General features: G+C 40.1%; 1 protein-coding gene and 1 pseudogene across 13 annotated transcripts in view; one reads left to right on the forward strand and one right to left on the reverse strand.

Moving 5' to 3' along the window:
* Positions 1–15,718, reverse strand: part of ADAM22 (ADAM metallopeptidase domain 22) — a 234,458-nt gene that overhangs the window by 183,897 nt on the left and 34,843 nt on the right. For all 12 annotated transcript variants that reach the window (XM_086396267.1, XM_086396265.1, XM_086396263.1 and 9 more), the window contains exon 3: positions 11,669–11,745. In XM_086396267.1, coding sequence (XP_086252393.1) covers positions 11,669–11,745 — 77 coding nt within the window. The remainder of the gene's footprint in view (positions 1–11,668; positions 11,746–15,718) is intronic.
* On the forward strand, positions 8,703–9,320 carry LOC147374063 (thiosulfate sulfurtransferase/rhodanese-like domain-containing protein 3 pseudogene; annotated as a pseudogene). Its single transcript, XR_015163060.1, has one exon. The product of XR_015163060.1 is annotated as a thiosulfate sulfurtransferase/rhodanese-like domain-containing protein 3 pseudogene (transcript).

The raw sequence follows: 15,718 nt of genomic DNA on the forward strand, positions 1-15,718 counted from the left end.
ATTTATTAAAAGTATTACAGGACCAGTCAGGGTAAAGATAAGGACTTTAAAACATTAAAAATATATATGTGTGATTCCTATACTACAGAAGATAATGTTTCAGGGGATACTTTATAAGTGAAAATATCATTTTTATTGCTTTTATCTCTGATAAAAAAAAATACTAAGCCAGTTTCATGACAGTTGATGCAAAAATTCTAAACAATATAACAGCAAAACTAGTTTAGAAGTTAGTAATGGAGTACCGAAAAAAACTGGATCTTATCATTTTAAGCTAGAAATTGCCTTAAAATTAGTTGCAGCATTCTAAAATTGAAACCAGAATTTGTAAGTGGGCAACCTTCCCTCTTTGGAGGGGCAAGTTCCCCTAAAATATACTCGGAGTTCTCTGAACTCTGGGGAAATCTTGAAGCAGTAGAGAAAACCAATTACATTCACCTCAAGGTGTTAATTGCAGAGTTAAGCCACTACACATCTGTTGCTTCTCAGCCTGCCCCAGTCCTGAAAACTATCTGTCCTTGCCTAAGCACAACATCAGAGGAAATTAGGAGCCACAGTTAAAGCAGGAAGCCTGTGCAATCCTGATCTTTTCTACATCTCATGCAGGAGGAACGACTGTGACAAAGACGTATTTGGTGTTCTGGAGCGTATGCCACATGGACTATTGTTTAAAGTTGAATAAGCCATCCTTTGAAAGCTCTTGGCAAGTCATGGGAGTCAAGTCAACATAACTCTGAAAGCAGGGGTTCAATTTCACCTTCTGAGAGTGGACGTCTCTGCTGCTTTTTACCTGGAAATAGAATGTAAGGTGCGCCTTGGACAGGAAAAAGAAAGAACTTCCTCTCTGCTCTGCCTGACTCTAAGGGGAGGATATGTCTTTGTGCATCTGGTGGCAGCACTGACCTTCACAAGAAGGACTGTGGACGGGTTTGGGCTTCTGGGTTCTTAGAGGGACCACTCCTGGCAGATGTTAGCAGCCATCACTTGCGGAGGATAGCTGTGTTCCTCAGAGCAGCTGTTAAGAGGTGCTATCTGAGGCAAGAATAGAGTGGCAAGACCAAAGAGTAGAGAACAAATCTCACAGACAGTTGAGGGAAAGAGACACTTGGAGATGGAGGCAATTCACAGCAGGAAAACCAGCAGGGACTTGTGCCATGGTAATTTAAATAAAAACAGGAAGTGTGATTCCCTTTTATAGTCACCAGTAGAGAGGCCAGAAACAATGAATTATCCAATATAACAATGTAGAGTGTATCCTCTACGGTCAAGAATAATTTCTCATAACAGGAACCATTAACATAATAAAACACAAAAAGTCAGTTAAGAAAATCTGTATGTTCTTTGCATTGATTAAAAAGGTATTCAAGAAAAGCTAATACTCTTTACTTTAAAAAAAAGGAAAAAACTTAAACAAGATATGGGATATTGGTCTAACATGATAAAGACTTTGTTGTTCAGTCACTCAATCGTATCCAACTCTTTGCTATCCCATGGACTGCAGTATGCCAGGCTTCCCTGTCTTTCTCCATCTCCCGAAGCTTGCTCAAACTCAAGTCCATTGAGTCAGTGATGTCATCCAACCATCTCATCCTATATCGTCCCCTTCTAATCCTGCCTTCAATCTTTCCCAGCATCAGGGTCTTTCCCAATGAGGCAGTTCTTCACATCAGGTGGCCAAAGTATTGGAGTTTCAGCTTCAGCATCAGTCCTTCCAATGAATATTCAGGACTGCTCTCCTTTAGGATTGACTGGTTTGATCTCCTTGCAGTCCAAGGGACTCTCAACAGTCTTCTCCAACACCACAGTTCAAAAGCATCAATTCTTCAGCACTCGGCTTTCCTTATAGTCCAACTCTCACATCCATACATGACTACTGGAAAAACCATAGCTTGGACTAGAGGGACCTTTGTTGGTAAAGTAATGTCTCTGCTTTTCAATATGCTGTCTAGGTTTGTCATAGCTTTTCTTCCAAGGAGCAAGTGTCTTTTAATTTCATGGTTGCAGTCATCATTTGCAGTGATTTTGGAGTGTAAAAAAATAAAGTCTGTCACTGTTTCCATTGTTTCCCCATCTATTTGCCATGAAGTGATCAGATTGGATGCCATGATAAAGACTAGCTCTCAAAAATCAAGAATCAACATCCTGCTTAACAACAAATTCTAGAGATACTCCTATCATCAAAAGAACCAAGAGAAAAATGTTATTATCATCAAATAATAGAGTTCAGGAACTTCTAGAAAAAGCACTAGAGTGTGTAACAGTAATAACTATCATCTTGGAAAGAAAACTAAAGCTCTCATGATTTTCCAGTCATGTTACTATCAAACTAGAAAACCCAAAGAAACAATGAACAGCCATTAGCAATATTAAGAATGGTACCAGTAATTAATTATAAAATATGATGGAAAAAAATCTCCACAGTAGCAACAAAAAAACATAATTCCCACGAATATGTTCTACATGAAATGCGTAAGACCTACAAAAACCAAAGTACTAAATTTTACTGTGAGACAGAAAAAAAAGGCTCAAATTTAAAAAACAACAACAACAATCACAATGATATAGATGGAAAGACTTAGTACCATAAAAGGTGTACTTTTCTCAAATTAAATTATAGGTTTAGTGGCAGTCCAGTTAAAATTCTAAAAAGAGAGTGACAAAATTACCCTAAATTGCCAACTAAGAACAGGCAAAAATATCCTAAGAAATTTTGTGAAATGAAACTAACAAGAGAGGTTTCCATGCTTGGTGTTATAGGCAAAACACTCTCCAACATTTACTTTTAAATGTTTCCTACTTCTGTTTCACCAGAGATTATATCCTTTGCAACTATTTAGATTGATGAATAAATGTTTTAGATGTTAACTTAAACAGGTGTGAAATGTCATATAGTGTTTTGTTGTTGTTGTTAAGATAGTGTTAATATGCATTTTGAAATATGCACAAATGAGTAATTTGAAAAGACAAAAAAAAAGCTATGATAAATAGTGTAGTGGTACTAGGCCCAATAACTAACAAACAGATCTTTAGAAGAGATTGCCTTCAGAAGACAGTAAAATATACAAAAACTAAATATGATGAAGAAAGGATCATAAGTCAGTATGGAAATGAGTGAAGAATGCAACTTATGGTATAAAAATATTAGTTATGTCTGCTTAAACTATTGTTCAAAGTCTTTCCTGTGGCCTAAAAGGATCCTTCTATTTTTTTACATGATTTGGGTCTCTCTCAGTTCAGTTCAGTCGCTCAGTCATGTCCAACTCTTTGCAACCCCATGAATCGCAACACGCCAGGCCTCCTTGTCCATCACCAACTCCCAGAGTTCACTCAGACTCACGTCCATCGAGTCAGTGATGCCATCCAGCCATCTCATCCTCTGTCGTCCCCTTCTCCTCCTGCCCCCAATCCCTCCCAGCATCAGAGTCTTTTCCAATGAGTCAACTCTTTGCATGAGGTGGCCAAAGTACTGGAGTTGTGGCCCTTATGGTAAAGAATCCACCTGCAATGCAGGAGACCTGGGTTTGATCCCTGGGTTGGGAAGATCCCCTGGAGAAGGGAATGGCTACCTACTCCAGTATTCTTGCCTGATGAATTCCATGGACAGAGGAGCCTGGCAGGCTACAGTTCTTGGGGTCACAAAGAGTCAGACATGATTGAGCAACTAACACACACACCATCAACCTCATTTAATAACCTCTTGGCTCCTGTACCAATTTTCTAAGCCATCTTCCTGTCTCTCAAACACACTAAGCTTACCCCTGCCTCCAGGTCTAGACACCCACTGTTCTCTCTGCCCTTACAGTCAAATGTCATCTTCTTAGAGATGGCCTGATAACAACTGCTGCTTAAATTAAAAAAAAAAAAAAAACAGCAACAATCACAGTGATATGGATGGAAAGACTGCTCAGACAGCATCCTCACCTCCACATCAGGCACCTGCTATTAATGGCACTGTCACTCTCCAATATTACTTTGTTAACATGTTCATTGCTTTTTCTGACTAGAATACAGGCTCCCTAAGAACAGGATACTTATTCACTCATTTCTATTGAAGGAAGATGAGGAAAGAAGAATTCTTACCATTTACTAAAGGTTTAAAAATGAACACACATGTATACATATGAATTACATACACATGTGTATCTGAATTTGTGTGTGTTATGTACATACATGTGTGTGCATCTTGTGTATACATACATGTGCACATATATTTTTATACACCTATGTGTGTGTACAAAATGAAGGTAAGGACCATTATTGATAAGAACTATTCAACACAGATTTGTGTTCTACACAATAATTTGTATTAAATGTACATATAAACAAATATTTGCCATAATGAATTATGTTAAACAAGATAGTTACAGATTTATTAGTAACAGTGAGAAATCTCTTATGTTATTCTTTATCATCATATAACACCATCATTTAATTATAATCTTATCCTCCTCACTTATTTTTATCCACACTGTAAACATCTTATTTACCACACTGAAGATAGGACATGGTTAAGTAAATGAGACTTCCAAACTTAACCTTCAGTTCCAAATTGAATTCATGTCCTGTCTTTTACTTACCTTGATTCCCAGTTTTATTGCAAATTCAAGAGTCCCAGTGGAAAGCAAGCATATGATTCCCCCAAATGAAAGAAGACTGGACTTGCCCATCTGAATAGAATTTGAGTGTTCCTTGTCTGAACTTTCTCCTGTTTCTCCTCCCACCACATCCCCATCCCCATCCCCAAACCCTGGCTCTACATCACCTCCTATCTGCATGGGCAACCCATCTACCGCCATCTACTGTTAGGTTTGAGTCTTTGGTGTCCTCCCTACCCCCCAGTGCCCTGGTGAAGAAGGAAAAAAAGCTGACATAAGAGGGAGGTGGGAGCCTCAGGACATGGGGACACATGTACACCCATGACTGATTCATGTCAATGTATGGCAAAACCACCACAGTATTGTAAAGCAATTAGCCTACAATTTAAATAAATAAATAAAATTTTTAAAAATTGTAAATCAACTATACGTCAATAAAAGAATATTAAGTACAAAAAAAGAATCAGAGTGAGAGAAACTATTTTTTGTTGTTACTGATGTAAGAAGATGAAGAGGAAACAATCTATTTAAAAAAGTCAAAATTTACAAGTTGGATCATCCTAAGATCTGATAGCTGGACAACAGAATCTCTTCCAAATGCACACACACTACTATATTTAAAATAGATAACCGACAAAGACCTACTGTATAGTACAGAGAGCTCTACTCAATAATCTAATAAGCTAAATGGGAAAAGAATTTGAAAAAGAATATAGATACATGTGTATGTGTATAACTGAATCCCTTTCTAGTACACCCACCTGAAACAGACATTGTTGATCAACTATAATTCCACATAAAATAAAATTTTAAAAAATCATCAACAAAAAAACAGATGGGTTCTCTCTTTACTGTTATGTTTCACATCCTAGAACAACCAACCACAGTTCACGTGGAATATTTGCTTCTTGCACGGTGTGGGGTGTGGGGTGTACATGAATGTGTATGTGTGGTTTACTTCTGTCAGGCCACCTATTGTAGAAAAAAATCAAGGAGTTCTATAAAAAAATGTTTCAGTATTTTTGCATTCCTTTACAGTTTAATCATCTACTTCTTAAAGAAGAAAGGAGAGTTACAGGAACAGACTTGGCCTGAATTGTTTCAATAATAGAGTTAAATGTCTTTATTAAGCCTTTTCTTTCTGAGGAATGGTTCACAGTAAAGTGTAACACCAGTTGCTGACCTCTGGAACAATCCAGTGTTGGCCTCGAGACTTGTTTGACCAGGCCAAATCAGGTCAGGACAGGCATATGTTTGGTTTTATTAACGTATCTGTCCAAAAGAGTGAAATTCCACAACTGTATGACCCCTTAAAGGCGTTGAGAACTGCTTCCCACCCTTCCTAGTCTTGATAACACAAGAACTGACTGTTCTTTTCATTTTTAACCATCCCATAGTCTTTATCTGCTGCCTGTATGAGTTAGGACCCAAAGATTGAACTATTATATAATTTGGTTACAGATAAACTTGCTTCCTGAACAAGAAGGAGTATTATATAATGACACTTTTTCTTCCTTCCAATCTAAAAATACATATTTTGGGGATCCATTCTGCAACTGGAATTCAGCTACACAAGGACTTGATTTGCCTCCAGTTTAAAACAAGAGGGAAAAAAAAAAAAGACCTATTCCACAGCCCTGGAATTGCTTCATAAAGCAAACAGCTTAGGTTGAAGAGTTCCCCAGATGGTGGAGTAGGAAGACCCTGGGCTCACCTCCTCTCAAGGGCAGCCCAAAATGACAACTATTTACAGAGAAACCATTTATGTGAAAGACCAGAACCTACCATAAAAAACCTTCTACAGTCATAGATATAAAGGAGGAACTGCAAGGAGGCAGGTAGGAGAGGTGACAGTTGCCATATAGTTGAGACCCACAGCAGTGGGTGGGCAAACCATAAATGGGAGAAGAGCTATAACTGCAGAGATTGTCCCCTAGGAATGAGGAATCAGAGCCCCACACTGTGCTCCCCAGCCCAAGGGTCCAGAGCCAGGAAGGTGAACCTACAGAATGTCTGGGTTTAAAGGCCAGCAGGGATTACTTTTGGGGGAAGCCAGAGGGCTGAGGAAAATAGAAACTCCACTCTTAAAGGTCACATGCAAAATCTCACGTGCTCTGGGACCCAAGGCAGAAACAATAATTTGAAAGGAGCCTGCATCAGATCTACCTGATGATTTTGCAGTGTTCCAGACAGGAGACAGGAGGCACCGAGATGCTGGTGGCAGATATTTTGGGGAGCAAGTTTTGCCACGTGGACACTGGCCCTGGTGGGCACTATTCTGGAATCCTCCCTCTAGCTTATTAGCTCCAAGACCCAGCTCTGCCCGACAGCCTGTAGGCTTTAGTACTGGAACATCTCAGGCCAAGCAACTACCAGAAGGAGACACAGCCCCACCCACCAGGAGACTAGCTGCCTCAAGACCCACTGAGTCCATAGCCAATCCTGGACACGGCTTTGTGCATCCACCATGGGTCCCCGGACCTGGCTCCACACACCAGGCTGCAAACGTTCGTTCCAGAACATCAAGGGTCCTGGAGCCAGAGGTGCCGGGATTCTGCTCTGCCCACACCAACCCCAGAATCTTCTTCCCTGCCATGCCCCCTCCTCCCCAACCCTCAACATCCGCCCCACCCTGCATCTGGCTCCATTCACCAGTAGGGAAACACAACTTCAGGACATCCTCGATCCCCCAGCACCTCTATCAGGAATTGGCCTCAACCAACAGTGACCCAGCACCAGTTCTGGGACCCCTGGATTCTGTAGCCAGAGACTCCAGGACTAGACCCTGCCCACCGACAAGCCGAATCAAGATTTGAGACATCTCAGGCCCCTCAGACAGTGGTCCTAGGGTCTAGCCCCACCCACCAGTCTTGGGACTCCCAGGGCCCTGCAGTCACAGCCCTTGGGACCCAGTTCCACTCACCAGTGAGCCAGCACTACCCCTGGGAACCTTTGAGGTTCCACAGCCAACCTTGTCATTACCTGGCCCCACCAGCCAGTAGCCAGAAGCCTCCACACAAGGGGCAACCAACTGAACAGGGGGGCCAGTCATGTCAAGCAGCATGCCCACAGTAGTCAGCCCACTACATCAGAAGCACCCACACAGCCCACATAGGGAGAACCCCTATAGCACATAGCTGTGATGACCAGAGCTACTAGAATACTACAAAAGGCCAATTCTCCAACACTGGGAAAAGTAACTGATTCACCATATACACAGGATGAAATTTTGCATTTTCAACAACATAGATGGACCTAGAGCATATTATGCTTAAAGAAATCAGTCAAAGACAAATACTTTATATTATCACTTATATGTGGAACCTAAAAAATTAAAAAAAATTGAATCAATATGACAAAACAGAAACACATTTACAGATATCTAGGATAAACTAGCACCTGGAAAATCCCATGGACGGAGGAGCCTGGTAGGCTGCAGTCCATGGGGTCACTAAGAGTCGGACACGACTAAGCAACTTCATTTTCATTTTTCACTTTCCTTCATTGGAGAAGGAAATGGCAACCCACTGCAGTGTTCTTGCCTGGAGAATCCTAGGGATGGGGGAGCCTGGTGGGCTGCCGTCTATGGGGTTGCACAGAGTTGGACACGACTGAAGCGACTTAGCAGCAGCAGCAGCAGAATAAACTAGTGGTTTCCAGTGGGGCTAGGGAAGAAGGGGGTGGGTAATACAGGGATAGAGGATTAAGAGATACAAATCACTACAAGGATATATTGTACAGCACAGGGAATATAGGTATTATTTTATAATAATGTCAAATGGAGTATGCTGCTGCTGCTGCTGCTGCTAAGTCGCTTCAGTTGTGTCTGACTCTTCGCGACCCCATGGACTGCAGCCCACCAGGCTCCTCCGTCCATGGGATTTTCCAGGCAAGAGTACTGGAGTGGGGTGCCATTGCCTTCTCCGCAAATGGAGTATAATCTATGAAAATTTTGAAACACTATGTTGCATATCTGGAACTACTATAATATTGTAAACCAGATCTATCTCAATTTTAAAAACTTAAGAAGAAAAATTAAAAAATATGTTAAATAAATATTATGATACCTATGAGTGAGAAAAAAGAAGGAAGGAAAGAAGGATAAAGAAAGCAGGAGAACGAAGTGGTTAGCAGCGATGGTGCTGCAGCGCCTGCTGCCCTGGAGTACTTGCTGGACGATCTTTGGGTCTGCGGAGGCTGCGCTCTGGGGTTTGAAGTCAATAAAAAGAAGCTGCCTCAATTTTTGTACTGCTATTTGTGAAGGTGTCACTTATAAGGAGCTTAAAAACCTCCTGAAGTCTAAAAAAATTATGTTAATTGATGTTAGAGAGCCATGGGAAATTTATGAGTCTGGAAAAATCCCTGGGTCTGTCAATATACCATTGGATGATGTAGGTGAAGCTCTACAGATGAACCCAAAGGACTTCAAAGAGAACTACAAAGAAGTAAAGCCATCCAAATCTGACAGTCTAGTGTTTTCTTGTTTAGCTGGAGTGAGAAGCAAGGTGGCTATGGTCACAGCAATATCTCTGGGCTTTAACAATGCTCAACACTATGCTGGAGGATGGAAGGAATGGGCAACCTATGAACTTTCAGAGAAGAAACAAGGAAATTGATTTTTGGAATATAAGCTGACCCTTTCCTTGTGTACATGCAGCCCAGAATAGTGGAATAGGCAAAAGAATAAAAATGTAGCCCTGGAAACAAAAAAAAAAAAGAAAGAAAGCAACAGAAGAAGGGAGGGAGGGGAGACGAGAAAGAAAGAAGGAAGGAAAAGCTTAAAGAGCAAAATAATCAATTTTTCATCTTTCTGCTCCCTAACCAGCATAACCACAAGACAATATATAAAGTGAAACCATGAAATAAAAACATTCTCCATAAAAATAAGGAAAAAACCCTTTGTATCAAATCATTCTAGATTATACAACATAAAGAAAATAGATACTTGACACCTATGTTTAATATAGATCACAGGCAAAAAACAAAACAAAACAGTCTGTATATTTCTCAGTCCAAACAATCTCTATTTATGCCATTTATGCCATTGTTTTATCCTTTGTACTGCAATAAGGATGGACTTTCTTGCCCCTATCTCGAAAGAAATTTTGCTTCACCCTTACTATTCTAAGTTTCATGCTCTGATAAGTATGGCCATATGTGTTTCTCCCTCAGGAACAGAAAGCTTTAGGGCTCAGATGTCTCCAGAGGAAGTCAGGTGACTTGGGCAAGATGAATAAATATCCGTTCTTCATTGGGGTACTGAAAGTCAAGGCATTACCACTGTCAGAAACCAGAAAACAAAGCAGGAGCTATTCCCAGGAACAGTGATTTAAAGGAAGGATGGGAAAGAGTCATTAAATTAGTCTTTAATTTAATTAGTCATTTAATTAGTCATTAAATAAGTCTTTCCAAACCATACGCAGACTTTCCAAATCATACCCAGATACATATCTCCACTTTTAGAAGCCAGTCCCAAACACTTGCCCTCTTTCTCTTTTTTATTTTATGTTTTGTTTTGGTCACACTGCACAGCATATGGGATCTTAGTTCCCAACCAGGGAATTTCCCCTTGAAATGGAAGCTCAGAGTCTCAACCATGGTACCACCAGGAATCCCTGACATCTTTCTTTTTTGCTGCTTCATTCTTCCCCAACTGACAGCCTCCACTCTCATCAGTCATCTCCTCTATCTCCTGGCCTACTCCAGCCTTTGGTTTCTATGTCAATATGACTTCCCATTCTAGAATTTAGTGCCTATCTTGTGCTAAGGATACATCAGTAAAGGAAAATAAATCTCAGTCCTCAAGGAGCTTAAATTCTAGTGGGAGGAAAAAGACCAACAACAAAAATTAGTTAAAAATTAAAATATAGAGAACTAGTTGACCATACAACAATGCTGCTCATCAAATTTTTGACCTGCAAACATGTCCATTTCATGAGTCAAACTTTATATTAAATGGTGATAATATTATTTTTAAAATTAAGCAGGGAAGAATAGGTAGTAGGGTGGATAGGGAGGTAAGTACATAGACGGTAACTTAAAACAAGGCAATCAGTCTCCAAGTGGTAAAATTATATGAGATGGTTTTTCTGCTCTTTCATTACTCTTCTAAGGAGCATGCATTCCTTCACAATGAGTTTTTTTAAAAAACTTTTATGATATCAAAATTGCTGAAAAACTGAAATGAGTCATTGCTATTTTAGCCACTAAGTTGTGTCTGACTCTTGTGACTCCACGCACTGTAGCCTGCCAGGCTTCCCTGTCCATGGGATTTTCCAGGAAAGAATAATGGAGTGGGTTGCCATTTCCTTTTGTAGGGAATCTTCCTAATCCAGGGATCAAAGCTGCATCTCCTGCATCGGCAGGCAGATTCTTTACCACTGAGCCACCAGAGAAGCCCAAAATGCATCAAATAACCATCAATTTTACAGTATTTACATCAAGGAAGAATATAAGACAGATCATATTAACACAATCTTATTCATGCCCTATGAAATTGGAAAGTCACACCCTATGAAATTGAAATTCATGCCCTAAAAAACACTGTGTAGTATAAAATATCTAACATATTATGTTCTAAACCATGAATTTTAAAAATAAGAAATAAACTATTTTAATCAGTACTGTAGAAATACAAATTTGTTACACTTTTTAATATACATGAATCAAAGAACAAAACAGTGCAAAATATTAAAGTATTTCCCTCAATTTTACATACTTGAAACTGTTATACTTGTTCAATTTCAAGTGGATATCCATTTTCTGTTATTTACCAGACTTTATAACTTATAGTCAATAGGTACCATAGTTTTAAATGTAGCATTTCACTGTTATTGGAGAATGAACTGGCAACCCTCTCCAGTATTCTTGCCTGAGAAATCCCATGGACAGAGGAGCCTGGTGGGCTATGGTCCATGGGGTCGCAAAGAGTCGTACTTGACTTAGTGACTAAACAACTACAAACTGTTACAGAAGATGAAGCAAAATGTAGGAAGCAAACAAAACTTTACAGAAGGATAAAGTAGATTCAATGTGTATCTAAAAACAGTGCATGCAGCTCAGGAAAGACTTACTGATTTAGCAGGACATCAAGAATAAAAGATGTTCCAAAGGCGTCCAGCTGGAAGCTTGCCTGGTCAACATGAGTCAACTGTAATATCAAAAAGATAAGAGGAATTTAATACGCACCCATGGAGATCTGATGATAAGTGTATCTCATGATCCTCTGAAAGTTTTATAATATTAATTAGAAAATCATTCAACATGGAAGTGAAATAAAAACAAAGTAAAACTTTACCTTCTTTGAAGCCATTCACTAATCTAAAATACCACTTAACCAAGGAAGGCAAGTACCCTCCCTTTCTGCTTTATCTCAAGTGACTAAATATTTCATTTCCAAGAAGACTGAACTACATTTCATTCTGGTTTAAATGACTGACTCCTTTAAAATTAAGCTTTGCATATTAAAAAAGAAATAGGGAAAATAAGTTAATGCCAGACTAGATTAGTATGATGAATGTGATCTATTATAAGGAAGACATCTAAACTTCTAAAAAACCCTTTTCATCCTATCTCAAATACATACTTTAAAAGTAATAGTTCAGTTCTAATTTACCAAATTGGATTTCATCAAGGTTTCTGCAATTTCTAAGAGAAAAACCGAACCCTCACCCATTTACTGCAAATATCACCCATTAAAATTTTACTGGGAAAACCCATCACTATTTCCTATGCCATTTTAGGGACTCCCAGAGAAAATCACAAGGGATTCTAAAAAACATACACTGTTACCAATAATATTAACATATTGAATAACCACATGCATTAACTGAAAAGAGTAAGCAAAACTATTTATTCCAACTCTTCATATAACAGAACTACACCTAAGCAGTAGAACTATAATAGCATCCAAAATTTCTACAGTAAGCATGTATAATTCCTGCAGTAAGCATGTATAATTCCTTCAGTAAAAAAAGCAAACACTATTTTAGAAATGTAAACCATCTGAGCAACTGTATTTATGTAGCATGTGAGGGAGATGGTGGTGCTGCTCCCCAAGAACCAGAGCATCTCAGTAAGGGTCATCCTAGGATTCCGTGGGACACAAAAGGCACCTCAACCATACCTGGGATTTCCACTCTCATCAAACTACGGTATCAGGAGAAAGGAGAGAGCTTAATAGTCATAAAGCTTTCTGGACTCAAAGGACAGCCCTTCAGTTTTAAAGTCTTTGAAATAAATGAGTGTGGGAGAATGCTAACACATTCTGATCCTCATGAAATCCCAAGGGTGAAGAACTCTCTGGATACTTCTTAGCCTCATTAAACATTCAACCCCCTAACTATTCACTGTTCCCAATTAACACCCTGGTTATTACCAAATTCTGACTTCTCTTCTATGATAGTTCTTGGAGCCACACCTTACTCTTCATTTCCATGTATGCCACAGCTCATTTCTCTCTGATCTTTCTAAAACTGACACTACCATGTGAAAATAGATAGCTAGTAGGAGGCTGCTGCATAACACAGGGAGCTCAGCTCAGTGATCTGTGATAATCTAGTGAGGTGGGATGCGGGGTGAGGTGGGAGGGAGGATCAGGAGGAAGGGGATATATGTATGAGTGCTCAGTTGCTCAGCTGTATCCGACTCTTTGCGATCCCATGGACTGCAGCCTACCAGGTTCCTCTGTCCATGGCGTTTTCCAGGCAAGAATACTGGAGTGAGTTGCCATTTCCTACTCCAGGGGATCTTCTCAACCCAGGGATCAAACCCATGTTTCTTGCATGCCCTGCATTGGCAAGCAGATTCTTTACCACTAGAGTCACCTGGGAAGCCTGAATAAATATATATATACATATAGCTGATTGACATTGTTGTATTGCAGAAACTAACAACACCGCAAAACAATTATGCTCCAATTAAAAAAAAAACAAACCTGACTCCTTACCAAAATAAAATCCTAACTATAAGTCCTATATTTTCTACTGCATCAAATACAAACTTTATCTCTCTGCGTATCAAGAGCCTCCACAATCATCCCCACCTCGGACATAAAGCAAACAAGTCCCAAGGGACCCAGTCGTATCCCGTTCACACTCAGTTCTCTCTTCTACTCTTTAATTCCACAAGTTTTGTACATTCCAACCTTTTATGTAGCTTTCATGACTTGTGCTTTTAAAAACCAGACCCTGAGGTGGTGATCTTTACCAAGGCCATTTCCCAGAAGTGGCTCTACCCACCTTTCAAGATTTCCCTGGTGGGGCTTCCCTGGTGGCTCAGTTGGTAAAGAATCTGACTGCAATGCACGAGACCCAGGTTCAATCTCTGGATCAGGAAGATTCCCTGGAGGAGGAAATAACAACCCACTCCAGTATTCTTGCCTAGAAAATTCCGTGGATGGAAGAGCTTGGCAGACTACAATCCATGGGGTTGCAAAGAACTGGACATGACTGAGTGACTAACACTTCAACACTTACAATTTGTATTAATTCTGTCTAATTCTTATATTTTCTTTTTCCTGGAGCTTCAGTTTACAGCTGGTACTTTTATTTTATTGACCTCACTCAAGTCCCAAGGAGAAACCCGTGGCTTGAATTCAAAAAAGAAATCTATTGACAGCATGGTTAACTGCTGTTTAGTGAAAAATGTTTGTATTATTGATAGTAAAAGGAGCAGGATTGTATTAATAGTGTTTTAGTGTAAGACAGGCTTCCTTAGACTTTATGCAAATTGGTTCACTCAACAGATATCTTCTGAGAGTCTACCAAGTGCTGGAATGCTTTTGATTTGGGGCCAAAGTGGTGAAGAAGGCTGCCCATGTTTCCCCTCTAGTGGGGCTTATCCTCTAGTGGAGGGAGACAGAAAGTGACAATTAAATAAAATGACACAAAGTGAAAATAAATTTAGAATATAAACACACTGTTTTCAGATTTAATAAAACAGGGTAAACAGGAACCAGGATAGATGGGGTTCTAGGTGGTATGGAGGCCTCTCTGAGGAGGTAACATCTGGGTGATGACCTGAATGATTAAAAGGGATCTACGATAGATAGAATAACAGCCCCCAAAGATGCCCACACTGTAATCTCTGGAACCTATGAACATGTTACCTCACATGGCAAAAGGGCTTCGAAGATGTGGTTAAGGACCTTGAGATGGGGAGTATATTTGATTATCCAGGTGGACCCACTGTAGTCACCCCAGTCTTATAAAGGTCAGAGTCAGAGAAGGAAATGTGATGGGGATTCTCTAGGCAAGAATACTGGAGTGGGTTGCCATGCCCTCCTCCAGGGGATTTTCCCATCTGAGGGATAGAACCCAGGTCTCCCACATTGCAGGCAGATTCTTTACCATCTGAACCACCAGAGAAGCCCAAGAATACTGGAGTGGGTAGGCTATCTCTTCTCCAGGGAACTTCCTGACTGTGGAATTGAACTGAGGTCTCCTGCACTGCAGGCGGATTCTTTACCAGCTGAGCTACCAGGGAAGCCCTGTCATAGTGGAAGTAGAGATTAAACTGAGGTGAGAAATAGACCACATGCCAAGGAATGTTGGCAGCTCTAGAAACTAGAAAAAGGAAAAAGTTAGAGCCAGTTTTCCCCTGGAGCCACCAGAAGGAGCATAGCCCTGAGAGCACCTTCATTTTAGCCTTTTAAGACCCAATTCAGGCTTCTGATCTCCAAAACTGCAAGAAAATAATTCCGTTGTTTTAACATGAAGTTTTCAGTACAACATGTTACGGCAGCCATGGGAAACTAATGTAGCATCACTAGCAATGTCCCTGAACATTTAGAAAAATAACTCCAATAACAAGTTGACTGCATCAGTATTCAATGTCATTTTCCTCCATGGCTTGGTTAAAAACCAAGGCACTTGCAACAGTGACACTCACAAACAAGGCACTGACACTCAACTCCAAACACAGAGGGACTTCCCTGAAGGTATAGTGGCTAAGAATCCATGCTCTCACTGCAAGGGGTGCAAGTTCAGTTCCTGGTCAGAAAACTAAGATCCCACACGCCAAGCTGTGTGGCCAAAACAAAAACAAAAAACAGACAAACAAATAAAAGTCCAAATATAGGACTTCCCAGCCAAACCAAACTTGCAGTGGTGATCACTGAAATA

This window comes from Bos grunniens, chromosome 4, assembly GCF_055505025.1.
Source record: "Bos grunniens cultivar Pamir isolate PY7600 chromosome 4, Bosgru_T2T1.0, whole genome shotgun sequence".
In the NCBI taxonomy this organism is placed as follows: domain Eukaryota; kingdom Metazoa; phylum Chordata; class Mammalia; order Artiodactyla; family Bovidae; genus Bos; species Bos grunniens.